This window comes from Pantherophis guttatus, chromosome 4 (genome assembly GCF_059756535.1).
Source record: "Pantherophis guttatus breed Tessera chromosome 4, ASM5975653v1, whole genome shotgun sequence".
Lineage (NCBI taxonomy): Eukaryota > Metazoa > Chordata > Lepidosauria > Squamata > Colubridae > Pantherophis > Pantherophis guttatus.
Genome location: NC_142066.1, coordinates 61,346,943 through 61,373,814, shown reverse-complemented (window position 1 = coordinate 61,373,814; position 26,872 = coordinate 61,346,943). Strand labels below are relative to the sequence as shown.

The window sequence follows — 26,872 nt, the reverse complement described above, 5'->3', positions numbered from 1 at the left end:
CAAATTAAGCACTACAGATGTTTGCTGATATATTTGTTTCTAATAGTGTATCTTGTCTTCCCCAAATTGTCTTCTGCTGAACCATTTGGAAAGGAGTTTAACTGGCATAATTTTTTGCTCAGTCTTGCCTAATCTGGCCGCCTCTGAATATATGACGACTGGTATACTTAGAGTTCTCAGCATGGCCCAGTTGGCTGTACTTTTTGGAATTTGTATTCCTAACACGTCTGGAAAGCACCAAATTGGAAAGATAGTTTTAAATCCCTGTTATATCTCAGGATCATCATCTTGCCCCCAACAATCTGGGTCCTCATTTTATCGACTTCGGAATGATGGAAGGCTGAATCAGTATTGAGCCCATTGAGATCAAACTCCTGGCTGTAAGCAGAGTTAGCCTGCAATACTGCATTCTAACCACTGCACTACCAGGCAACATAATATTAATGAGAGGGAAGTGCATAAGCTTTTTTTATATAGCAGCCTGGTTCTGTATAGTTCACCTGCTTATGTACAAGTGTTTAGTACATGACTTTGTGGAAGAAGTACCATGATAGGATTATGAATCACTTTCTGAAAATCAGGCACAGAAATGTGAGTCTGAGAAAGTGCCCAAACTATTTAGGTGTTTAAAAATGGTATATAAATTTAATCCTGAATCAGCCTGATGATTTATGGTTCTGCTTAGGCTGTACCAAGCATATGATTACAAGTAGAAGAAAAAGCCTCCATTACAACATCAGAATGGACAGTAAATTGATTAGAACATAGAATAATAGAGTTGGAAGGATCTCTGGAAGTCTTCTAGTCCAACTCCCTGCTCAAGCAGGAGACCCTGGCCTATACCATTTCAGACAAATGGCTGTCCATTCTGTTTAAAAACCTCCAGTGATGGAGCACTCAAGGCTTTTGGAGGAAAGCTTTTCCAGTGGTTTATTGCTCTCATTGTTAGGAAATTTCCCAGTTCTAGGTTGCTTCTCTCCTTGATTAGTTTTCATCCATCGTTTCTCATCTAGGATTAAATATGGTCCAAAGTGATAAGAAAATGATGAAAAGCAAGATTTGTGCCTGACATTGGTTGGAGATAAATGCACAAACATTCACATGAAAGGGGGGGGGGGTGTTTGGAAATCTGTGATCAATATGGAAAAGGAACTAGAATGCCTGGGACGGGCAAGGGAAGCAGACAATGCAAATGCAGCAAATAATTCTAGCCTACTATTACAAGTGATTGTAACTGTTTCTGGCTTTGTTGCAAACTAGTAGGCAAATTAGTCATCTATTCTGGTTGGAATTCATCAGAAGCTTTTCTAAGAGACATCCCAGATACCACTCCAGTTTCTTTTCTGGCTAAAATATATCTTTGCTTTTGCTCCCTGTCCATCCAGCCACAATATCAAATCATTTCTGTCTGAAGGCAGCTATATTCATCCGTGTATGGAAGGGATTAAGGCTCTGTTTAGTCATCTACAAAACAGACAACAACATATCTTAGTTTATAAACCTTTAGTCTTCAGAGTTGAAGATACATGTCCAAAGTAGCTAAATTGCAGGACATTTTTTCCTTATAAATCTTTCTTGTCTGTCGGCTGAAGGAGGCAGAAAATGCTGTATGGGATCAGGGCCACGGCACAGATATGGGCACAAGCGCACTTACAGAATGAGAGGGTGTAAAAGAGGATCTCCTGGTCAGCAGGTAGTTCAAAGGAATCAAACAGGTGCAGGACTAACAATGAAAAAAAGATGCAACTGAAGTGGAAGATCAGCCCTTGTTTTGGCTTCCCTTTGCACATTTCTGCATACATTGGGGAGCTGAGTCCAAATCCCAGACCAAACAAAATGCCCAGATTGCGTAACAGACTGGCAAAAGGGGTTGTGTCAATATGGACCCATTCAGGCCGTTCACACCACTTGTGGGCCTTCTCGAGTGTCCATAAGAGATCTACACCCAGCATCTTGAGCAGCAGGTAGAAGCCTAGGGCAAAACCAAAGAGGAAGCCAATAGTTCCAACGTATCGTGTGAAGCTGGCAGTGTGGATGGAATGGACCTGTTCAAAAATCACAGCCACCAGTATTCCTGTGGAATAAGTCAATCATTGATTGAGTTGGCATTCTCTGATATTTACATATAGGATTTTATTCTTTTATTTATTCAGGACTAGGAATAGCTTACCTGAAATAACACCTGCAATCACTTGATGTGGGAAGTGTGCAGCAATGAACACTCGGGACAGGCAGACACAGACTTGTATAGTCCAGAATCCTGTCCAAAGAAGATGATGCAGCCATCTGGAATGAGGAAGATGGGAAGATCAGCAAAAGCAGGAGTTTTTAATTGCACCAAAGAGGGACATCTTTGGCTAAAGGCCAATCTGTCCTTTGAATGTTGTGCCAGAACAGGAAATAAAATTTCATTTAGCTAATTTTACAGTGAATTAGTTAAATGAAGATAGTCCTCACTTACCAACTGCTTTGTTTGGTGACTGTTCAATGTTGTAAAAATACTGAAAACATAACTTCACCACCAATGTCTGTATTTATGACCTTCATACTGTCCCTCAGTCATGCAATTGCCATTAGAATCAGTATGTGTTTTCCTGTGCTGATCTGGGTTTTTTTCCCTTCACTTTCAGCACAGAGAGATTGGACAGGAAGGGATTACAAGGAAGTAAGCAGGCACATACTGCTTACTCTCTTTAAATCTCTTCTCTAATCTCTCTGCTCTGCAAGGGGTAGGGGACAAGTAATATCTGTAGGCAATTTCTGCTGTCCTGTTTTTGGAACCACCTGTAGCTTTGAGACTACAGGGGTGCCATAGTGTAAAATGTGATTTTAAGAGAGTCAAGATAGTAGACATGATAGTGAAATCAAAGTTATGTCTGATTTTTATATGTTCTGCACACATGCATACACACATACATACAAACCTGGCAGAACTTTATTTATTCCACTGTTGCTCTCATTCTGACTTTTTTTTTTTTTTTACTATCCTATGGACATCTATATTTCTCTATCTGTGTTAAACCAACAAGATGCCTGCTGTGTTTTCACTTTAGGATTAATTAATTTAGTTTGGCAGTCAAAAAATACATTTCGTTATCTCCTTTTGCATGGCATTTCCTCACAAATGGATGTTTCCCTGAAACAATCAGTCAGATGTTTTCATAATTATGTTCCAGTGCACACATTTGCCAAACGTTTCCAGAGGTTCCCAAAATCAACAAATGAACAAAAACAGGAAGACTGACACTGACACTGAAACACCACAAAATTCAATTTTCCACAAATACAGGTAGTCCTCCACTTACCACAGTTCTTTTAGTGACCATTCAAAATTATGACACTGAAAAAAATGATTTATGAATGTTTCTCACATGACTGTTTCAGAAGCCCCATGGTCATGTCATCAAAATTGGTGACTGGTTCGTATTGATAGCTGCAGTGTCCTGGAATCCTGTGGTCAACTTTTGCAATCTTTTGACAAGCAAAGTCAATGGGGAAGCCAGATTCACTTAAAACTCAAGTCATTAACTTAACAACTGCAGTAATTCACTGAACAACTGTGGCAAGAAAGGTCACAAAAGGGGCAAAATTCACTTAACAAATATCTCACTGAGCAATAGAAAGTTTGGATTCAGTTGTGGACATAAATCAAGCACTACCTCTATAATGCTTCAATTTTTAATCTTAGTCTTGATTTTATGATTTAGAAGTCAACTTTGAAACTGTTGTATAAGAACATAGTTTCTTTCATGTTGCATATAGATAATACTTCTTAATGTGTTAATTGTGGCAGCCATTGCCATAAAACAAAAACAACCATCTGAAAATGAGATAGTGGATTGAGATACTGTTTAGGTATGGTTTTTCTTCCATAGTCTTATATCAATATCCTCTCCTTAGAGGGAAATGGGAATGGGAATGGGAAGATATATCCAGAACAGAAGCGCAAAAGAGGATCTCTCTCAGTTATGTCCGTGTCTAAACATAAAGTTTCAGCTGCCATCTGTACAGCAGGCATGCAGACCTTACCTGCCTCTCAAGGTGTTTTGCTTCTGTGGCTGTAGTTGTGATAGCAATGCTGTCACCATGACATAATAGACCCCAGAAGACCCCATGGCATGACCAGAAGGACTACCTGAAGATACATACAAAGGAATCAGTGAAAGGAAGGCTGCAGCTGCAATGGCTTAAGGAAGATACTGGGAAAGTAGGGGGTACAACACTTGCAACCTCACCTGGGCCAGTTTCACAGGTAATGGGAAACTGGCGGATTACCGGGGGTGTTAAATTGCCATAGAAATCTGTCTCGTGAACCCACCAGTAGGGCCTTTCTCCAAAGAGGATCCTAGAAGGAAGGAAATTTAAAAGTAATTTTGATCCCAGTAGAGGACAAAGCCATAGCATGCATAAGATAACATTTAACAATTCCGGGACTACCAGAGAATTTATCTGTATATTTTTTTTAAAAAGATTTCAAGTCTCTAATTTCAGATTTACCTGCAAGATGGGAGTTCTAGAATTAAAAGCCTTTCAAGTAGGGATAGACTTGGGCAGCCTTCCTCAACTGTGCTCCCATACTTCCCAGCACTGAGAATTATGAAAATTATAAGCCAAAAGTATTTGACTCAGAAAGATTTATTATTCTTGCCACTGTTTTCTGAATTTTAATTTTAATTTTTGCAAGCTCATTGAGGATTATTTTAATAGAAAATTAACCATACAATTTTAAAATAAAATTTCAACATTCAATCTTTTATTGTTTTTCTTCATTCAGCAAAATCAATCTAATTTTTTTTCAACAAAACGATGAATGCATGTTATAACGTACAAGTTAGAGTACTTGTCAGTATGACTTCTGTGATAAAGATCAAACTCTAGAAATCATGAATTAACAAAATTGTAAAATCTAAAAATGCCAATGATTTTTTTTAAGATACAATATTACACTTGCCTATTCAGAAGGCAAGATGCCTTATATTTAGTAAAATTGATTCCCAATTAAATTAGATTGGAACCTGAGAACACATTCTGGACATTTAGTAGAGCATAGTATCTATTTAAAAAGCTGCCTAAATTCAGTAGAACTTATTCTCAAATAAATGTATATAAAATTGCAATTGTAGCCTCTTCCATAATACGGAGACAAAATTGCCCATAGCTTTCCTCATAATACCCAAATCCCAGTTTATGATAGTTGGAGAATAAAAATCCATGGAAGAAATGGATGCTCAGACTATTTAAAGCAAATAAACAGAACTGGTTAATTTCTGAAGAGAGAGATAAGAGAATAATGGCAATCCTCAAGCAATCTTCCCTTTTCCTTAAGTATCCCAAATTCAACTCTCTGAGGGGGCCTACATGAAATATAACTTGGAAATGATAAATGCTTATTTGGAGGAAAACATAGTGCGAATGTTTTCTTCTTCCCAGTCACTTCCCTCTCCTTAGTTCTTTCTTGCTTCGCAGCCAACAGTCTTTAGCATTACATACAATTTATAAATTACAATTTGTGCTAGCCTTTCAAAAAAGAGTCAAAATCTGGAATATATAAGCAGAATTGTTTTGAGTTAAGCACCAGATCAACAAACTTGCAACAAGGAAGGGTTATAAAAGACTCTTTGGTCTTTGTGCTGGAAGAATGAGAGGAGAAGTCACCCTGACCCCAGATATGGTGATCAGGGATTTTCATTCATGCTCACCACTTGAAAACAAGGTTGAACCAATCGCCGATGACAGCTACCCAGATGAGTCGGATTCCCACTGCTTCCTTTAGTTGGAACCAGAAGGGAAAGAAGAAGAAGAAAGTTGTTCTGAGATCAGCTACTGTTGAGATGAAGAGAAACCAATCCTGAAAGTCCATGAAATTCTCTTGGAGGTAGCTGGTGGCCTGGATTCCTGTACTGTGCATAAGATCCATGGTGCAACTTCAGCAGAGATTATCTTCTCCCACTTTGGTTCTTCCTAGTTTCCCCAGCAATTGCTGGGCCTTTTTAATATCCAAGCCCTCTGATCTTTGATCTTTAACCACCTCTCCTGTCCAAAAAATATTGACAGAAGCTGCAGAATGAAGCAAGGTGTATTTGTGTGCAAGAGTCAATATCTTCTGTTTCAGGGAGCATATCTGCCCTACATGCTTGAAAGTGTTTCAAGTATTATTGCCTTTTCCCACCAAATTCTGAATGGAGGTTAGATTCTGTTTAACAGAAGTGTTAAACAGTGTTGACCAACACTTGTTGGTCAAACTACAATTCTAATGCACCTTTGGAAAAAGGTAGGAACATCTAAATGTAATCATGTCTCAGTAGATGATGCAACTATTATAACACTGGGAGGAAAAATATTCTGCTTACTTCAACCATTATGGAATGAGTGCATAACACATTGATGCATACATTTTAGATACAAACTAAAAACTGGGAAATTGAAGGTTGATAAGTAAACTTTCCAGGTAATTAATTAATTAACCAATCAAGACTCAAAGGCATACTTAGTCTGGCATACCTGAGGTCAGAGAACTATCCACCAGAAATATATGCAGCAGCACAATCAACAAGCTCTAAGACATTATTTTCTAAATTCTGGGCTAAAGCAATTTATTTATAAGCAGATAAAGAGATCAGCCTCTCAGAGGAAATAAAAGGGTAGGGGATGATGATATACAACCAAAATGAACTCAGCATTTTGGACTTTAGGACTACATAGCAGATTTCCAAATAACAACTATGGAATAGAATTACAAAAAGAAATCAGCCAAGACCCCAATTTCAATCAAGACCTTGAGCAATGTGAAGTAACTTTAAAAAAACACAGTAGTCAGGCTTTAGATTCATTCCAATCTTGCTTGAGGCTTGCCTTTGGAGAGAAACAACCTGCTGTGGTGGGTGACTTTTTCCAGAAATTATAGCATGTGCCTTCTAGACTATTTGTGTAAGGCTGAAAAAGTGAAGTGTTATGGTTATCCCAGTCTTCCTCATGCAATAGTTTGAGAAGAAATACTAGAAAATAGATGTTATTTTCCATACCAATGGCCATCAAATTTTGGCAGCACTCTTAAATAAACAGATTTAGCCATTTAAATGTATTCTGGTTTTGGTATGTGCAGGTTTTGGACATTTTTGTATACTAATATAGTAGGGATACTCAGACTGGAGTACAAAATCTGGACAATCTCAGATAAATTATGGCATATCTGAGACACTTCCAAATATTATTAGGATGTTCTGTACTTTAAAAAGTGCCCTAGCCACTTTTGTGTGGTTTATAATTTGGTGCTAGGGAGAACTTGCTTGAGAAATAGAGCTGAAAGAAAATTTTATCATAGGACATAAATGTCCCAGAGTCTAATGTATTTTCACCATTGCTTAATTGCAAAGAAGAAAAGGCTTCAAGAATATCTCTGTAAGCAGCCAGTTTGGCCTTGTTTACAGTACTTGCATGATCAGTTTCAGCCTCTCAATGACAATCCTAAAGTCAACTGGACAGGAAGGTTAGGTCAGTGTTTTTCAAACTTGGCAACTTGCTATGGAATTTTGGGAGTTGAAGCCCACACATCTTAAGAGTTGCCAAGTATGAAAATGTTAGGCTAAATAATTTATTAATGTGAGGAGATGAAGTTCATTAAGAGTCACTTAAAAATGGAGTTGTAAATTTATTTTTAATCCCCTAAATTTTATTCTCTTTGTTTTTTAGTTAAAAAAAGTAAATACCCAGTAATGGAAATTTCACCACTAGCTACAGTATCAAAAAAGATAGAAAGGAGCAGACAACCCTATTAAAGGACAAATTGCCTCATCTATTTGTCCTGGAAGCCTATGTTTAGTAGCCACATCAGAAAACAGAGATGGGATTGGTGGATAAGGATCAAAAGCAAATGTTGGAAGATCAAGTTGCCATGTGATCTCTGCACCATTCAAATTTATTTATTGCCCAAGTACAATGGGCCACTGTCCCACTGCTTGTATTCTAATCCAATCACTTTGGTATTGTGTGAGTCTCAACCTTTCTCCTTATACAGCAAAAGATTGGACCTATGGAGATGTCCAGGTTACATTATGACTCTGAAGAAGTCGTCTATAAGCAATAGGGTTGCCAGGTCTGCTTCCAAAAAATAGCGGACAAGCGGGGGGAGGGGGGGTGTTAAGTAGTAAAAAAATTTAAAAAACATTTACAATTAAATTATATATTTTTTTACAAACATTTTAACATGTATTAAAATAATCACTTCAAAACTTTACTTAAAATTCAAAACATCAAATATATTATAATAATATGTAAAATATTAAATTACATTTTACTTTGCTGTCGTGTGTATTTTTTATTTGACTGCGCAGCTTTGATCAATTCTTTGTGTTTAAGGAATAATTCTTTAATTTCAGTACAATGTTGAGAAATATTAAAAAATATACAAAGTTCACTTCGAACTGATGGTACAAGCAGTCGGTTATGTTCGTCAGTCCACAAATTTCCCATGACGCTGAAAATTCATTCAACGTTTGCATTTGATACCGGAATTGATGCACAATACTGGAACAGTTTCAGTAAACTTGGAGCTGGCTCTTTCTTGAAAAAGTACGTCCACTTATCAAGGGATGAATCGCCCTGCAGATGAACATAAACTTCTTCTAAGGCAGAAATTTCATTGAAGAGAGTGTTGGGTGGAAGTTCTTCTCGCCATGGTGATAATAACCAGATGTTCATTATTTCTTCTAAAGTTGGAGGATTATTGTGATCAATTAGATTGAAACAACTTAGCATCTCATATACTGAATCGGTTAAATTATACCACTTTTCTAGGTACGCAATGGTTCTTTGATACACGTTGATGGCTTCTTTCTTGACCTTTTGCATGGCATTCTCAGGCAAATGTTTTTTACGTAAGGCAAATAAAATTTTCATTCCAAAAAACTGCTCATCGTATTTTTTTTTGCAAAGAATCATGCAGCTTACACATGATAATGTGAAGATTACATGCAAGAATTTTCTTGCTTTCCAGCTTCAGTAGGGTGTCTTGCATTATTGACATGAAGAAGTGCGTGAAATATAAATACAATTCTGAAATTGTTGGTTCATCGTCCTTTGTGAGTTCATTTTCCTGATCCGGAATAAGGTTCCAGATAACCTTATGGCACTCATCAGATCCAAGAGAAATAAAATACGATTTTAGAGGTGTCCAGTTTAAAAGAAGTCTTTCGACTGCTTTAAACAAACTTAACCAACGTGTTGAAACATGGCGCAAAACTTCATGGAATTCTTACTCGCAAAACTCAAAAAATGATTTCAACTCTTCTCGTTTCTTTGCAGAATTCGAAAATTCGGCAAAAACCTTCAGCACTACATTTTCGATATCAAAAGATAACTGCTTTAATGCATTTTTTGCACTGTTGTGTAAAATGTGATTATTGCAATGAGCAGCTGCAATATTGTCATTTTCCAGCAATAATTTTTGGTAAACAGATTTTTCACTCTATTATCTGCTGAGTAAGCTGAAACATCATTTATTTCCAATTCGTTATCACTAAGAACTCGACATAGCTGATTTTTTATTGATGTAGAATCTTCAAAAGAATCCTCATAAAAGTCTAAAATTTCCACACACAGTCCTTCTTCACAAGTAAAATATTGTGCAACAACGGGATACATTTTGCGATTTTCCTTGTTTGATGCGTCAGTGGAGAGAGAAAATGGAATGCCTGTTCTAAGGTCACTCAGCTGGTTTTGTGCCTAAAGTGGGATTAGAACTCATGGTCTTCTGTTCTCAAGCCTGTTACTTTAACTACAGTTAGTTCACAGACTAATTTCAACCGAATATAGTCTGAAAATCACTATCATGGCTCATATACATCTTGAAGCCAAGCAGTCTTGTCCAAGACATTGACTCCAGGAATTAAACACCCAAGAATGAAATGTATTAATTTGCATACTTTTACATTTTTTTCTTTTTATGATCCTTTAATCCCTTTGAGAAATGGAGCATTAGATATGATAGTCCTAATTATCACCCTGAATAAAGGGGATGATAATTAGGGCTATCATACCTGAGCTGTACCAATCTAGATGCCCACTAGATGGCAGAAAAGACATGTAGAAAACTATAATGGTTTGTTCCATTTTATGGCTGCTAGAATTTTTTTGTAGTCCCATTCTATAGATATGATAGACTCCTTGAGCAGGGAACGTGGAAGTTGCTTTTCATATAGTGATTCACATATATGCCTGTTCATTTTTGTGACTAAAGCCTTTTGTTGCTTGTGCAGCTGCTGGTGGCTATCTGGAGCAGGCTCCTGGAAACTGAGATTTTTTCCAAGTTTGCAGGGTGCACACAGAATACAGAATGCTTCTCCCTGAACCAAGTTTATCTTAGGAAAATTGAGACCTTTATTATTACATATTTGCCATGTTTCTGTTTTCATGAAAATGATAAGTGAGAAGAATTGTGAGATGCAATATTAGCCGCAGTCAGGCACAGTGATGTACCCAGCAACACTTTGGGCTCTTTCTAATGTTTTCTGTGAAGGTTTGTAAAGTATTTAAAAATGGCACATATCAGCATACATATCAAGGGAATCCATAGGAATTCAGGGATTGGTTCTGTGTCCTGCCTTTAGAGGACAATTAACTAGAGGCTCAAATGCAGAGGTGGGTTTCAGCAGGTTCTGACCAGTTCTGGAGAACTGGTAGCGGAAATTTTGAGTTGTTCAGAGAACCGGTAAATACCACTTCTGACAGCCCCCGTCCTCATCTATTTTCTGCCTCCCAATTCCCAGCTGATCAGGAGGAAATGGGGATTTTATTTATTTATTTATTATTTATTTTTCATATTTGTATACCGCCCTACTCCCGAAGGACTCAGGGCGGTGAACAGCCATAATAAATACAAATACATATAGAAGTTAAAACTATTAAAAAACAGATTAAGTAATTTGGCTCAAAGATTAAAACATCCAAATTTATCTAAAAGAGGTCTAAACCCGATTTAAAAGCCAATTTAAAAAGCCAATTTAAAAAGGGAGAGTTAGGCCAGAACAGCTTGTTGGAATAGAAATGTTTTCAGGGCTCGGCGGAAAATGTGTAAGTCTTGGATGTTTCGTAACTCTGGGGGAAGCCCGTTCCAGATGGTAGGTGCCCCCACAGAAAAGGCTCTCCCCCTGGGGGCCGTCAGTTGACATTGTTTGGCCGACGGCACCCTGAGGAGTCCCTCTCTATGGGAGCGAACTGGTCGGTGAGAGGCTATTGGTGGCAGGAGGCGGTCTCGTAAGTATCCTGGTCCTGAGCGATGGAGCGCTCTAAAGATAGTAACCAAAACCTTGAAGCGCACCCAGAAGACCATCGGGAGCCAGTGCAGCTCGCGCAGGAGGGGGGTTACATGAGAGCGCCACATTGCTCCCATCACCACCCGCGCAGCCGCATTCTGGACCAGTTGGAGCTTCCGGGTGCTTCTCAAGGGGAGCCCCATGTAGAGAGCATTACAGTAATCCAGGCGTGAGGTGACAAGGGCGTGAGTGACCGTGTGTAACGAGTCCCGATCCAGAAAGGGACGCAACTGGCGAATCAGGCGAACCTGATAAAAAGTCTTCCTGGCCACAGCTGTCATATGCTCTTCTAAAGACAGCCGTGAGTCCAGGAGGATGCCCAAGTTGCGAACCCCATCTGTGGGGGTCAGCGACTCGCCCCCAATAGTCAGAGATGGCGTCAACTGACTATATCGGGACGACGGAAACCACAGCCACTCGGTCTTGGATGGGTTGAGTCTGAGTTTGTTCCTCCCCATCCAGATCTGTGGGGGTCAGCGACTCGCCCCCAATAGTCAGAGATGGCGTCAACTGACTATATCGGGACGACGGAAACCACAGCCACTCGGTCTTGGATGGGTTGAGTCTGAGTTTGTTCCTCCCCATCCAGATCCGTACGGCCTCCAGGCACCGGGACATCACCTCGAGGGCATCATTGGGGTGGTCTGGGGTGGAGATGTACAGCTGGGTGTCATTTTGCAGTAACCTTCCCCTGCCACGCCCACAAAGCCACACCCACAGAACCGGTATCAAAAAAATTGAAACCCACCACTACTCAAATGTTTTCTAGACTGTTGCGTGGCTGTGTGCAGATCTGATACAATATCAATGGAGATGTCTTCCAGGGCTTGTATAGAGGATGCAATGGAGAAGTTATCAAGACCAATAAAACCTACTGACAATCATTCTTTCCTCTGGATCTATATAGGATCAAATGACATTGCCAGAAGAGATCTTAAAAGAACCTGTTGAGGCTATAATGCAGGAAATTAAGCATAACTTATTTTTTTCATCAGTCCTTCCAACTGAAGGTCATAGCATAACAAGGAAAGTCTAAAATCCTGGAAGCCAAAATCTGAATATGCAAATGATGTCTCCAAGAAAGGTATAGATTTTATAAAAATACTGTGCCACTTTGATGGAGAACTTTGGGAACAGGCTGGATACATCTTATAAAAACTGGGAAGGAAGTCACTTCACGATTCACTATTCTCACTAGGAGGGGGTTAAACTAGAACAAATGGGGAAGATGAAGATGAAGAAAGTGCAAAACTAAACATACAGCCAAGAACAGATCTCAAAGGGAGAAGCAGGAAGCCAGGATGGGGACTCAGTTTCTGGGGATGACAGAGATGGTACTCAAAGTTGCAGATGTTTCTATACCAATTGTCAGAACATGAGAAACAAACAGGGAGAATTAAAGGCTGTAATTCAGCAAGAAATATGATGTAATAGCATCACTGAAGTGTGGTAGAATGATACTTATAAATAGCACTAGAAGGCTCAATTATTCAAAAGAAAAAGACTAAGAGAATGGGTAGAGATGTACACTGTATATAAAAAAAATGATTGTACCAACATTCAGGAATCAGAGCATGGAAATATGGTTGAGAGTTTTTGGATAAGAATAAAAAGAAAATATTGATAGTGTTGTGGGAGTTTATAGACCAATTTGACAAGTAGAAGGTACAGTCTTTCCAAGAGACATTTTATAGTCATAATGGAAGGTTTGAATTATATTGACTTTTGCTTAGAATTCAACTCTGCTAAGAGTCTGAGGTCAAATTCCTTTTTTCTTTTGTTAGGGAGTTCATTTGTCAGAAAGTGGAAGAAAGAATAAAAGGATGACTGCCCTGGACATAACTCTCATCCATGGGAGAAGTTGTTTGAAGAAGTGAAGGTGGGGAAAGTGCCTATTATCCTTGAATTTGTGATATCTGAAGACAGTGGTGGGTTGCTTCCAGTTCGGTCCGGTTCATGCGAACCGGTAGTAATGGCGGCGGGAGGCTCGACCACCCAGCCAGACATCATCATGGGCGATCTGTGCATGTGCAGAAGCTTCTGCGCATGTGTGCGTGCTCCCATTGCGAACTGGTAGCGGAGGTAAGTAGAACCCACCCCTGTCTGGAGGAGAAGAAACTGAGAAAAGACAGCTCTGCATACTAGACTTCAGAAGGGCACATTTTGATGAATTCTGAGGGTAGGTGATTGGATCCATTGGCATGAAATCTTGAAGGAGAAGAATGCCCAGGAAAGATAGAAAATTCTACAAAAGCAGTTATTGATGGCACTATCCACACAAGAATGGAAAACTGAGCAGTTAAAGAGGCTAGCAATGATACATGGAGAGCTGTCTAAAATGCTAAAGAAAAAAAAAGGGATTAGAAATAAATGGAAGGGAACCAAAGAAGAATACAAAGTAGTGTCCAGAACGTATTAGAATTCAGTCTGAAAAAAAAAATCTAAAGCTCAAGGTAAGCTAAAGTTTGTGAGAGATACCATCACCATCAGGAACCACAAGCACAACCACAGCAAGAGTTCGCTGTTTCCATTAGGTTTCATTGTGAGGAATAAGTGGCAAATTGGTAATAGGAGATACTAAAAAGGCAGAATTTCTTCACTTCAATTTTGCCTTTGTCTTCTTTTAGCTGGAGAATGGAAAACTAACTGATTGTAATTATGTCACAGGAAGCGGGGACCTACAACTTAGATAGAGAAGAAGCTAAACTAAGAGAGAATTTAGTCAATTTAAATGAATTTAAGTCTCCAGGGTCAGATGGATTACATCCCAGGGTAGTGAAGTAACTAGCAGAGATTACAGCAATTTTACCATTCATCCATCTATCCATCCATCCATCCAATCTCAATCAAATGACTCTGGGTGGTGATAACTATATGGCACTAATAATATGCTTGGACTGTCACTAAAAGTAGCTTTGATACCACCATTGCCAAATGTGAGACAAAAAATAACATTTAATAACAGAAAGAGTAGCCTCTGTGAATTATTGGTAAAGATTCCAGATTTTGTTTTGTTATGCTGTTGCCTTGCTATAAGGATATCCACCTGAATTTTACTTCTGACCATCATCACAAATTTTTAGCCAGATTCCCAAAGAAATTTCAGCTCAGTTTGTCTTAAATTTCTAGGCCCTGGTGAGGTATATAGGCAGTTGGTTACTGCCTCTATTTCAGTCTCTTGATTTCCCCATCACAGGAAGTAGTTGCATTGGAAATCATTTTTCACCTAATTAAGTTGCTCTGCTATGAATTTTATCAGATGAATGTATTTATTCATACAGTATGATCATCCATCCTTGAAATTCTATGCTGAGAGCTCTTCCCAAAGCAGATTCCCCTCCCCCCTCCCCACTCTGCTTGATATTTGAGTGCCATAATGGAAAGAATCTGGAATGAAACTTGACGTTTTTTAAAAAATGTAAATCATGCATTTTTCTCTAAGACGTTCTTATCTTTGCAGTTCCTGTTTATGTAATACCCAAAAATATATGGAGATGGATTCCAAGTTACCTCCCTGTGTTTGCCTTATGCTGATTGTGAGTTAATCTTTCAGTATGCTCCATCAACTGACCTTTTGCTTAGTTTTTCCTTTGGCTGTTATTGCTAAATCTAGGAATTTAGCAGTTAATTGTTAATCAACTTTTGAGAGGTTTGATTCAAGCCCATTATAAAGCCATAAACCGACTTCAGTTTTCAAAGGTTTTTGCCACACTAAATTCCAACAATCCTTCCTCAAATTGGGTAGATTTTCTCTTTTGCAGAAAAATAATGTGACAAAATGAAATATCTTAAACTGAAGAGTGATCAATTTTTTCTTTTAAAATCCATCCCAATGTCCTGTCATCTCCAATGATATCATGATATTATCTCATACATTTCCAAAAACTAAAGCAAAGGAAACCACTATCTCCACTATGATTTGTGAACTTATTTCAGAAATATGTAAAATAATAAATATAACCATAAGATAAATGACATAAATGGTCTGTGCCCAGCTTTGGTAAAAAGAAGCATTTTAAAGAGGGTGTTTCCTAACCAGAAATTAGAGTTTTCTATACTGTATAATACCTCAAAACTCCATTAACAAAACTCCAAAACTCCATTCACCCCATTAATGGAGTTGGTTCATCCCATTCGTCTCAAAATTTCAGATGTTAACTTTTGACATGGAATAGTCATCCATCAGCAGTCAAAAGAAGTGAAAATTAAAAAGAAAAGACTATACAAAGTTATAGAATAACTACTCATAAAATTCATTGCCAAACTTAGAGCATTGGTACTGTGGGAATTTTGAAAACTGCATTTCATCGCCCCTTTAAAAAGGGAAGGATGGAGGAATGTAAAATTGAACTGTAAAACTAATTAAGTATAGATGATATTTTATCACATTTTTCCAATATAAGTAAACATAAATTTGCTAACAAAACAGATGCCATACTTTTTTAATAACAAAATTCTCTAGATAATAGCTTTAGAAACATTTCATGCAAACATTTACCAAAACCAAAACCTAGCTATACTATACACTTCCCTACCTGGCACCCTAATAAACCAACTGATAGGTACTGGCAGCCCTAATCCAATATATATCAAAGTCACTAAGCCGGAGAAAATCGGTGCAGTATATGAGGGCTGAATCCATCAACCCTACTTCTTTGCCATCAGAAAATATACCATACATTCTTTAACGATAGCAAACTACTACAACAGTTACAAGGCTGATTATTTAACTTCACACTCCAATAGCCAATTACCCCAAGGGGATGTTCTCCTGAAATGCGAGCAATACTGGCAACTGGGTGGAGTGATAGTCTTGCCTAGTCTCCTTTATCATTGTCAATCTCGATCCCAAAGCATATCCCAGAATGTCCTCAGAGAATGTTATCAGCTTTGCTGGCAGGACTGATCTTGGTGACAACCATAAATGCTTTTTTGCCGCCATAGAGACATGTTTTGCACAAGCAGAATCAGCCTGTGCTGGCAATGTTAGATGAACAGTAATAGGGATCCTGGTTGATATATTGGGGGCAAATAAGTAAACCTTACTCTGAAGCCAGCAGGGACCATCATCCAAATGTGGGCTGATGGAGCACAACCAGCCTGGAATACCTAGGTAATAGGCTCCCCATGAATACTTTATTTTGGCCCCTATTACCCTACATCCTAGCAATTCACTTATATACATTGCTGGTCTTCAAGCTACAGTGTTTTCTTGTCCTGTAGCCTGAGCAATTGTGTGACACTGTAGGGGATTAAGGCAACCACTATGAAGGGCACAGCAGCACTTTTACAAAAAGAAAACAGGTAGAAGAGAAGCTCCACCTTGGCTGGAGGCTTGAAGAAATCCAACAGGTGCAGGATAAGAAGTGAGATACCAATGCTGCCCAGTTGAACGTTTAGCTGCTGCCTTCGTTTACTTTTGCAGCTCTCCCTGTACATTGAGGAATTAAGGGCCATTCCCAGTCCAAAGAGGATTCCCAGGTTGCGCAAGAGGCCAGCAAAGGGGGTAGTGTCCAGATGCACCCATTCTGGATGCTCACACCATGTCTTGGCCTTCTCCAACGTCCACAGGAGGTCCACACCGAGTACCTTGAGCAGTAGGTAGAACCCAAGAGCAAAAGAGAAGAGGAAAAGGGTGGTAGCTACATATTTCCACAGGTTGTGATCATAGATGGAAGTGATGTACTGGAAAGATTCAGCCACCAATATACCTAACAGTGAAGAGGAAATAACACTGTTTAGAATGTTACAGCACTTTAAAACTCTCAGAAATATGAGGAAACAAATCAGCTTAAATCTGCTGCAAGCTGAAGAAGAGGGGGTCTCCTGTCTGTCTCAAATAGTATGCTTTATATGTTTACATATACACTAACCAATTTTGGACACAGGGAATTGCCTAAATAGACAACTAGAAATCTAAATCTCTGCAATCTATATTATATCTCAGCATACCATGACAAAAGTTGTATAAGGACTGCACTGACCTGAGAAGACACCAGCAATGACTTGGTGTGGAAAATGAGCTGCCAGGAAGACACGAGAGAGACAGACACAGACTTGGATGGTCCAAAAAGCAGCCCAAAGCACGGTTTGCAAAAAGCTGCCATTGGGGAAAAATAAGAGGGAGGAAAAAAAAAAGAAACATATTTCCAACCTGCAAGTTATTTTAGAGACTAGAAAGATGGCCGAATTTCCACCTATCCTGCTTGACTTGAACTAAGCACAGTTATTTTCTCTGCTGAACTACTTCGGACTCAAGGCTTTGCAAGAAAAAGTAGCTGGATTTCTTTTCTCTTTAACAGTCAACAAAGTCCAACCTGGCTTTATAACAGAGCATGTATTCTTCTTGAATCCCAAGGCAATTCATATTACAGGGGTCTTCAACTTACAATTATTCATTTAGTGACCATTTGAAGTTGCAATGGCACTGAAAAAAAGTGATTTACAACCAGTCCTGATACTCACAAAACTTGTAGCATGATTATGTGATTAAATTTGAATGCTTGGCATGTATTTATAACGACTGCTGTGTCCTGGGGTCATGTGACTGCCATATGTAATCATCCCAGCAGTCTTCTAACAGGCAAAGTCAGTGTGGGAAGCTGGATTCGCTTAATGACATGTGGTTCACTTAATAGCTGCAGTGATTTAATCATTGTGGCAAAAATGGTCGTAAAATCAGGTGCAACTCACTTAATGACTCCCTTGCTTAACAACATAAATCCTTACAGTGGTTGTAAGTCAAGAACTACCAACTGTCCCTTATATTCATAGATCTGCTTTATTTCAGTGCATCTCAGTTTTGTTTTGTTTTTTACATTTTTGCAGATTTGTCAGATGGATTATTCTCTTTCATTTTTGCGATACTGTTATAATAGTTTGTCAAATGTCAGTTTGTACTTAAATACGTGTATCTGAGTGGACATATCCTCAAACTAGTATTTTATCTGCAATTTTGCATAGCTCTTATAAACAGATTTTCCTAGCAGTATATTTTGGTATGAATATATGCATCTGATATAAATTTCCTCTGGTTTGTGTGTGTGTTGGTGGGTGATGGGTGGCTGTGGGTGTAGATAAATATTTGATTGCATATTTACAAAAGTATAGATTCAATTAATTAAATTCAATTAATTTGGTTTGAAAAAAATTATTAACTGCAAACTAAATGAGTTTCTTCATATTTAGTTTAGCCTAGCAGAGTATTGGCAAACCTTTTTGGCACCGAGTGCTGAAACCAGAATGTGCATGCATGCATGCGCGTGCCAGAAGCTGGAAGAGCAGCTGCCCAGTGCACATGCCCAGAGATGGGCTCTATGTGCCACCTCTGGCATGCGTGCCATAGGTTCGCCATCACGGGCCTAGCACATCTTTTTATTATTTCACCAAATGCTGTTGCTTACCGATGTTTCCATGATGGATGTTTCCTTCCCTGGGCGATAGAGAGAATGGCTGTAACGATCACATAATACACACCAGCTGAACCCATTGCATGGCCAGAGGGACTCCCTAAAGTTGGAAGAAAAAACTTTTGACTTTCCAAAATTACCCATCATGTAGAGCTTTTAAAAAATGAGTATCTTCAGCAGCTTTGAGTGGTTTAGGATCAGGCTGGTATTCGAGAGATCCAGATCGAGCCAAGGAAACTCATTGGATGAATTGGACCAGACCTTCTATCTCAGCCCAGCCTACCTCACAGGGCTGTTTTTGTGGCCTAGATCTCTGTTAACTTTGAGTTCCTGGAGGAAATATATGCAATACAAATCTAATAAACAAATACTTTAATGCATTTGTTGGTGTTGTATTGGAACTAGGAGCTTGAAAGGTGAGCCTTAAACAGGGAGGACATGCAAATCTTGCATGATTACAATGTCAAATAAACCACGTCTCAGTGAAGGGAGGTACATAGGTTTGCAGATGGAAGGAATTGCTTTACATCTCTGACACTGTTTGGATAAATTCATCTTCCTAATGACTGGATTTTGTTTACCTGAGAGCTGACGCTTGTGATGAAAGTAAGCTCCAGCAGGTACAAATCCAGCTGTACTCTGCTTCTTTAATCGCATTTTGCCAAGTGGGATGTCATTTTTTATCCATCTTTTTCTCATATTGTCCCACTTTTCTATTGCTTTAGTGGGGTTTTCTTGGGAAACTCACCTGGGCCCGTTTCACAGGTTACTGGGAACTGCTGGATTTCAGGGACAGAAGTATTTTGATAGAAATTGGTCTCATGTACCCACCAGTAGGGTCTTTGTCCAAAAAGGATCCTGCACAGAAAGAGATTGTCTGAGGTGCTATGAGTCAATAAAAAGAGAAGGGATTCCATTCTGCATCACTATTTAAGGCCACAAGCAATAGTGAAGTCTCATGCTCATCGATTTTTCTAAACATTGAGATCCAAAGTTTTTACAAAGAGATACTGATCTAGGAATCATGGGATTTAGGAATACTGTGCTCTAGTTTATCCACCGGACAAATGTCTTTATCTTAGCTTTGTGGGCTACACAATTTTAGTAACTGAGGTCCTTTTCCCATGCCATGAAAAATAGCTTCCCAGGCTTTAGCTAATTTACAAGAAAAGGAGGGAAAGGGGAGAAAGTGGAAGAAAACCCCCCTGAAATCTTAAATTCTATCCAGACAATCTAAACAAGCAGGTTCACATAGTAAAAGATGGACGCTGGTGAAGAGTGGGATGAGCTTGTCATTTCTGCAATGGTTAATTTCTTAGTAAGATAGTTGCAGAATTCAAGCTTTTTAAGGTGGAAGATGTTACTGCCTAGTCATTGTGTAGCTATGGCTGGCTGATTAATTCACAATTTCTTGAATTTGTGCAACCAACTAAGGTATAAACCATAGTTTACAAACCACAATTGGCAGTATTCACACAATGCACTAAGAAAAAGCAGACAGACATGGCTTAGCATATGTGAACCCAGCCTCCATGTTCAGCAGCTCAGCCTAACAATTAAACTGTAAATTCACGTGACAAACTGAAGTTGACAAACTACTTACCATTTAAATACGAGGTTTAGCCAGTCACCAATTACAGCAACCCAGATGAGTTTGATTCCCACAGCTTCACAGAGATAGAACCAAATGGGAAACAGGACATAGAAAGTATTTCGGAGGTCGGCAGCAAAAGAAACAAAGAGGAACCAATCCTGTGATCCTTGGTATCTTTTTTGCAGAAAGTGTGTGGCTTGGATGCCTGTGTGATATAGAATATCCATACTGGCTTCCATTCTCTCTCTGGTTTAGCAACAAACTATCTTTGGTCTATATTGCAGCTGCAATGCACCCTTTAACAGAGGCCTGCTGTCTTTTATCCCCTCCCGTGTGTAGCAGTTTGAGCTTTGAACCCAAAATTACTTTGGTCACAAAAACACCTCCTGGTCAAAGGTGCTTCCCCAAACAGCTTGGGACAAACACACTTAAAGCAACTTACATAAGAGGAGCAAGTAAGCTATCCAAAACAATCCAAGTAGTCATCATGACAAAGGTATTAAGTCTTTGCAGAATTGCTTCAGTTATCATTCTGCCCCCATTTCCTGGCAAAACCCTAAGAGAACATTGCTGCATTTTGTCTGTGTATCAGTTCTCTTGACATTAGATGGACCATTTGGGTTGTGGCATCTAAATCGTGGATCTTATTGAATACTGCTCAAATGGACATTCTCTAAAGGTCAGTTGGTATTAGCCCATTGTTTGAAAATCCAAAAGTAACTACAGATTTAATCCTCATTTTACAACCATTCATTTAGTGACCAAAGTTACACCAGCATTGAAAAAAGTTACTTTTAATCACTTTTCACACTTTTGAGTGTTGCAGAATCTCCATGGCCTCATGATCAATATTCGGATGTTTGGCAACTGGCATGTATTTATGACAGCTGTAGTGTTTCAGAGTCAAATGATCACTTCTGACAAGCAAAGTCAATAGGGAAGCCTGATTCACTTCACAACCATGTTATTAACTTGACAACTGTAATGATTCACTTGACAAATGTGGCAATAACAAATGTTATTGTTCAGTTGCTAAGTCATGTCCAACTCTTCGCAATCCCGTCAATCATAGCATGCTACGTTCCCCTGTCCACCACTATTTCCACTGCCCAAATTCATGTTCACTGTGTGGATAACACTATCTAATCATCTCTTCTGCCATACCCTTCTCCTTTTGCCCTATATCTTTCACAACATTAGTGTCTTTTCCAATGAGTCCTCTCTTCTTATTTGGTGGCCAAAGTATTTGAGCTTCAGAAGAAAGAGTATAAAATGGGGCAAAACTCAATAACTATCTTGCTTAGTAATGAAAATTTTGGATTCAATTGTGGCTGTAAATCAAGGATTACAGTACAAGCTGCCTTTTAAAATTAACTGAAATAAATATTTTTTATTATTTTATCTACTGGTGGCTCTTAAGATCAAAAGCTGTAGTTGTCTACAGTTTTCCTTCTATCAAAGAAGACTTGCTCCTGCTCAAGTATTGCAAATTAGTAACCTGATAACGTATTTCAATAATTTCAATGCCTATAATCATTATATGAAATAATAAGCAGTGTTGGAATACAGTTTCCATATATTCTGTACAACTACATGTCTGCTGTCCAGTAGCGAACCTAACTGGGACATAACTCTTCCCGAAAAGTAAAACTTTATTGAATACACTATATTGGCACCGAAAAAGCGAAACCAGCTCTGAGTTTCCAATGCAAAAGCCCACATAGTTATTGATTTTCCCCTTTGGCCATCCCCCTCAATTCACTGCATTGTCCAATTGAATATGCTCAGGGGTGAATTCTACTTACCTTCCTTACTGGTTTGGGAGTGCATGCACCCCACACCCTTATTTCGGGGTTCAAAAGAAAATAAGACCTGGTCTTATTTTTGGGGAAACACGGTAGTTCTCTGGCTGGTTGGGATATACACTTTACCTCCCTTTCATGCTAAGCCTTGTTTCAGCATCAAGTCACTCGTGGTTTTGAAACCACCCATCCCCCCCCCCCCAGGGCTTCTTTCAGTTGCTGGGTCAGTGAGTCTCCTCCTGACTGATGGTGGCTCTTCTGTGGCTGCCTCACACACACTGGCACTGCAAGTTGCTTGGAAGGGATGATAGAATTAGCAATCTCTTCTCTAGTGCTTTTATACTGAGGCAGGTGATAGAATGCATCTCCTAGGAAATCCACCCCACCCTGGGAAATAGCACAGGGTGAAATTGAACTGGTTAAAGTACTGGGCCCGCCGGGCCCGATTAGGGGACAATTTCCTTGGGCCCTTCAGTGCTTCTAGATTTTTGTGGTCAGTTGAAACTCCGAATGGGATTTTGCTACCCTCTAAGAACTGCCTCCAGGTGAGGAGGGCCCAGTGAATGGTATAAGCTTCCTCCTTATATTACCCACTGCCTCTCAGTGCCGGACAGTTTCCAAGACATATAGGTGCAAGAATGCAGTTCTTCCCTTTCGTTTCTCTGCAATACAATTGCCCCCACAGCCACATCACTAGAGTCTGCCTGGATCATGAACAGCTCCTCTGGGTTCGGTGTTTCAAGACTGGTTCAGCGACAAAAGGTCTCGTTAGCATTTCAAAAGCTGTTTGGCACTCAACAAGAGTTAATTCCATCTGGGCTTCAACTCCCCCATTTTTAACAGGTTCATGATGGGCAGTGCTATCTGTGTGAAAGTGGGAATGAATTGTCTATAAAATTTCATGAACTCTAGGGAACTTTGCAGCTGCCTTCTGTCCGTGGGGCCTCCCATTCTAAGATTGCTGTCACCTTCCCCAGCTCTATTTTTACCCTCTATTTCTACTCTCTATTTCTGGAGATACGGTACCCTAAACTGGTCTTGTGGAAGTCACATTTGGATAGTTCCATGTATAGCTTGGCTTTAAGCAGCTTCTTTAGTGCAGCTCTCAGTAGCTTTATGTGCTCTACCATGGTCTTAGCCATGGTTGGTATTCACTTACCTTTGCTACTGGTTCGCAAATGTGCAGATGCTGGATCCGGAGCAGGGCAATCGGCCACTCCCTGGCCTTCCTTCCCACATCAGAAACAGACTCCCGGGATTTGGTGGGACTTCTCTTTAGGGACCAGGGAGCACCTCCCTCCTCCCCAGATTGCCAGGCATCTCTCACCTATCCAGCAAGGGCTACTCTTGTACACATTGTGCTGCCAGTAGTCCATCAGATCTGGCTCCACATTAGTGGCCAGCTGGTACCATGCCCAGAATCATTAGGCACCCCTTGGGTAGGCAGTTGTGGTACAACTCCCGCTTTAGACCATCCCAGAACTGGTAGACCAGCAGGGACTCAGGCCATCCTCTCAGGTGGGCCAGCAGGTTTGCAAGATTGCAAAACTCTTGAACGTACTCCACAACTGGCTGCTTCCCTTGCTGAATGGAATGGATCCTGGTCTCTGCTCAGTGGCTTTCCATGGGCTCCTCAAACCTGTACCATATCTCATGCACGAGGGCATCCACATTTACCAGCTCTGGGCCCCCCTCATTGTAAAGTGACACCAACCACTCCGCAGTGTCCCCTTCCAGGTTCAATTTAACAGCATTCACATGGGAGGGCTTTGGGGTTCATTGCTGTGCACCGCTCTAAATAATTCCACACCTGAGTCAGGAAATTGGCAAGCTTTTCAGGCTGGCCATCAACTTTTGCCTTCAGGGGGAGGCTCCTGGTCTTGCCGCACCAGCACGTAACCTGGTGGCAGTCCCAGAGTAATAGCAGACCGATTTGCATCTATAGTATATACTTTATTTTTTGTTTTAAGTAAAGTTTCCTGTTTCCTGTCACAGTTAAGCAGCAAAGGCCCATGTGGACTGTGCACTGTTTGTCCTGAATGGATATATACAGCATTTCTAACAAGCAGAGATCCCTTTCTTAAGGTTTACTGTATATTATATAATAAGGATATACTGAAAGATGATCATGGCAAATGTTTTAAGTTATCATGGCGGAACCTTATGCATGTTTACTTAGAAAGGGGTTGAGGAGAAATAAGTTTATTATTAAATACACACACACATTTAACACCCACACACCCACACACACATTTTGTATTTTCAATCCAATAAACAAAGTGATTTAAACTATTTAAACATTACAATATTAATCATACTAGACCCGTGATGGCGAACCTATGGCACACGTGCCACAGGTGGCACACGGAGCCATATTAGTGGGCACGCCAGCTCAGCTCTGGGGTGCATGCGCGCACCGGCCAGCTGATTTTCGGGCCTTCTGGGCCCACCAGAAGTAGGGAAACAGGCTGTTTCCTGCCTCTGGAGGGCCTGGGAGGGGTGGGGAAGGCCCGTTTTTATTTCTTACCTGGCTCCAGATCCTCTCTGTGTATCTGGGAACGGCGAAAACAGCCTTTCTCACTCCCTTGGAGGCCCTACGGAGGCTGAAAGGGCCCATTTCCCCACTCCCGGTGGGACAGGAAGTGACTTTTTTCCTGTCCCCAGCCTCCAGAGACTCCTAGAGAGGCTCCTAGAGACTCCTAGAGAGGTTCTGGAGGCTGGGGACAGCAAAAAATGTCACTTTCTGTCCCACCGGGAGTTGGGAAATGGGCCCTTTCAGCCTCCGTAGGGCCTCCAAGGGAGTGGGAAAGGCTGTTTTCGCCGTTCCCAGATACACAGAGAGGATTTGGAACCAGGTAAGAAAGAAAAACGGGCCTACCAGGCCATCATGTGCCAGGAGCGGGGGAGAGGGGGGAGGGGGTTGCACACACATGCGCGTGGCCACGTGCGCGCGTGACCCTCCCCCGCCCCCCCCTCTCCTGGCACGCGATGGCAAAAAGGTTAGCCATCACTGTACTAGACAAAACTCTATTAATACAAATGTGTGTTTGAGGACATACTCACCAAAATACATCCTAGGAGGCAGTGGTGGGTTTCAAAAAATTTTTGCTACCGGTTCTGTGGGCGTGGTGTGACTTGGTGGGTGTGGCTTGGTGGGCATGGGAGGGGAAGGATACTGCAAAATCCCCATTCCCTCCACACTCTGGGGCCAGCCAGAGGTGGTATTTGCTGGTTCTCCAAACTACTCAAAATTTCCCCTGCCGGTTCTCCAAAATGATCAAAATTTCCACTACTGTTTTTCCAGAATCTGCTGGATTTCACCCCTGGTACAGGGGCAAACAATCGATACAAACTCAAGGTAAACCACTTCAAACTCGATTGCAGGAAATACAATTTCAGCAACAGAGTGGTCAATGCCTGGAATGCTCTATCCGACTCCATTGTTACAGCCTCAAACCCTCACAGTTTCAACTTCAAACTGTTTACCATGGACCAGTGGTAGGTTGCCCCCGATTCGCACTGGTTCTATAGAACCAGTACTAAAACCGGTGGGAGGCTCCACCCACCGACCCCAACATCATCAATATGCTTCTGCACATGCGCAGAAGAGAGCGCACACAGCCCTGTTGCGAACTGGTAGTAAAGGTAACTAGAACCCACCCCTGCCGTGGACCTCATCCCCTTCTTAAAAGGTCCGTATAAAGGGGGTATGCATAAGCGCACCAGGGTGCCTACTGTCCCTGTCCTAAGTAAATTTGTATTTACTTCCTTTGTTTATGTTTATGTTCATACCTATACTTGTTATCTTGTACATGTTTGACAAACAAATAAAATAAATAAATAAAATAAAATAACAAACATGATTAGGGGACCGGAGGCTAAAACATGAAAAACAGTTGCAGGAATTGAATATGTCTAATGAAAAGAAGGATTAGGAATGTCATGATAGCAATGTTCCAATATTTGAGGGGCAGCCACAAAGAAGAGGGAGTCAACCTATTTTCCAAAGCACCTTGTGCATGGACATGCACAAGAAGCAAAGAATGGAAACTAATCAAGGAGAGAATCAATCTAGAACTAAGGAGCAGTTTCCTGACAGTTAGAACAATCAATCAGTGGAATGACTTGCATTCAGAAATTGTGGGTGCTTCATCACATGAGGTTTTTAAGAAGAGCTTGGACAACCATTGTTTAAAATGGTATAGTGTATTTTAATCAGAATTTTTCTCTTCTGCTTGAACAGGGGTTGAACTAAAAGACCCTTCTAACTCTGTTATTCTGTTTTGTTAGAAATGCTATTGTGGAATCAAATTGCTATCACATCTTAGTTGCTTAGAGGGGAAAAGCCCATCAGCTGGAAATGCAAATTCTGGTGTGAATTTCCCCCAATAGGAAAGCTGTCCTTCCCAAGCTCTATAGTGCTCAAGCTCCTCAAATCACAAAATACAAGTTATTTGAGATTTGGGGTAGCTAAACCAGGAAAAAAACAGTTTTGTTTCTTTAAATTATTTTGCTGGTTGCTTGGCAACAGCAATTCCAACAGCAGGGAATATCTTTTGAACTCTTACAACTAAATTTGTGTGTGTGAGAGAGAGGGGGAGGAGGAGGGGGAGAAAGGCATTTTGTAGATGAGAGGGAGGGAGGGAGAGAGAGAGATGATGATGTATTCCAGAACTTCATGTTTAAAAATGAGGCCCTATGGCTAGTTTGCTGGAATTTTCACAAGCTTATGCCTGATGACTGAAAGAATATCATGAT

General features: G+C 40.2%; 2 protein-coding genes across 2 annotated transcripts; both read right to left on the bottom strand.

The window, feature by feature from the left end:
• Window positions 1–1,488: 1,488 nt before the first annotated feature.
• On the bottom strand, window positions 1,489–5,993 carry LOC117664847 (glucose-6-phosphatase catalytic subunit 1-like). Its single transcript, XM_034416213.3, has 5 exons — window positions 5,700–5,993; window positions 4,236–4,345; window positions 4,030–4,135; window positions 2,171–2,286; window positions 1,489–2,074 (listed from the first exon to the last, which is right to left on the bottom strand). Exons 1-5 carry the CDS (start codon window positions 5,915–5,917, stop codon window positions 1,563–1,565), a joined length of 1,062 nt encoding a protein of 353 aa, XP_034272104.1. The 5' UTR covers window positions 5,918–5,993; the 3' UTR covers window positions 1,489–1,562.
• A 9,545-nt stretch (window positions 5,994–15,538) lies between these two features.
• LOC117665055 (glucose-6-phosphatase catalytic subunit 1-like) lies at window positions 15,539–20,589 on the bottom strand. The gene is made up of 5 exons (XM_034416575.2): window positions 20,322–20,589; window positions 19,467–19,576; window positions 18,713–18,818; window positions 17,294–17,409; window positions 15,539–17,020 (listed from the first exon to the last, which is right to left on the bottom strand). The coding sequence occupies exons 1-5, from the start codon at window positions 20,549–20,551 to the stop codon at window positions 16,509–16,511; spliced, it is 1,074 nt and encodes a 357-aa protein (XP_034272466.1). The 5' UTR covers window positions 20,552–20,589; the 3' UTR covers window positions 15,539–16,508.
• Window positions 20,590–26,872: the final 6,283 nt, after the last annotated feature.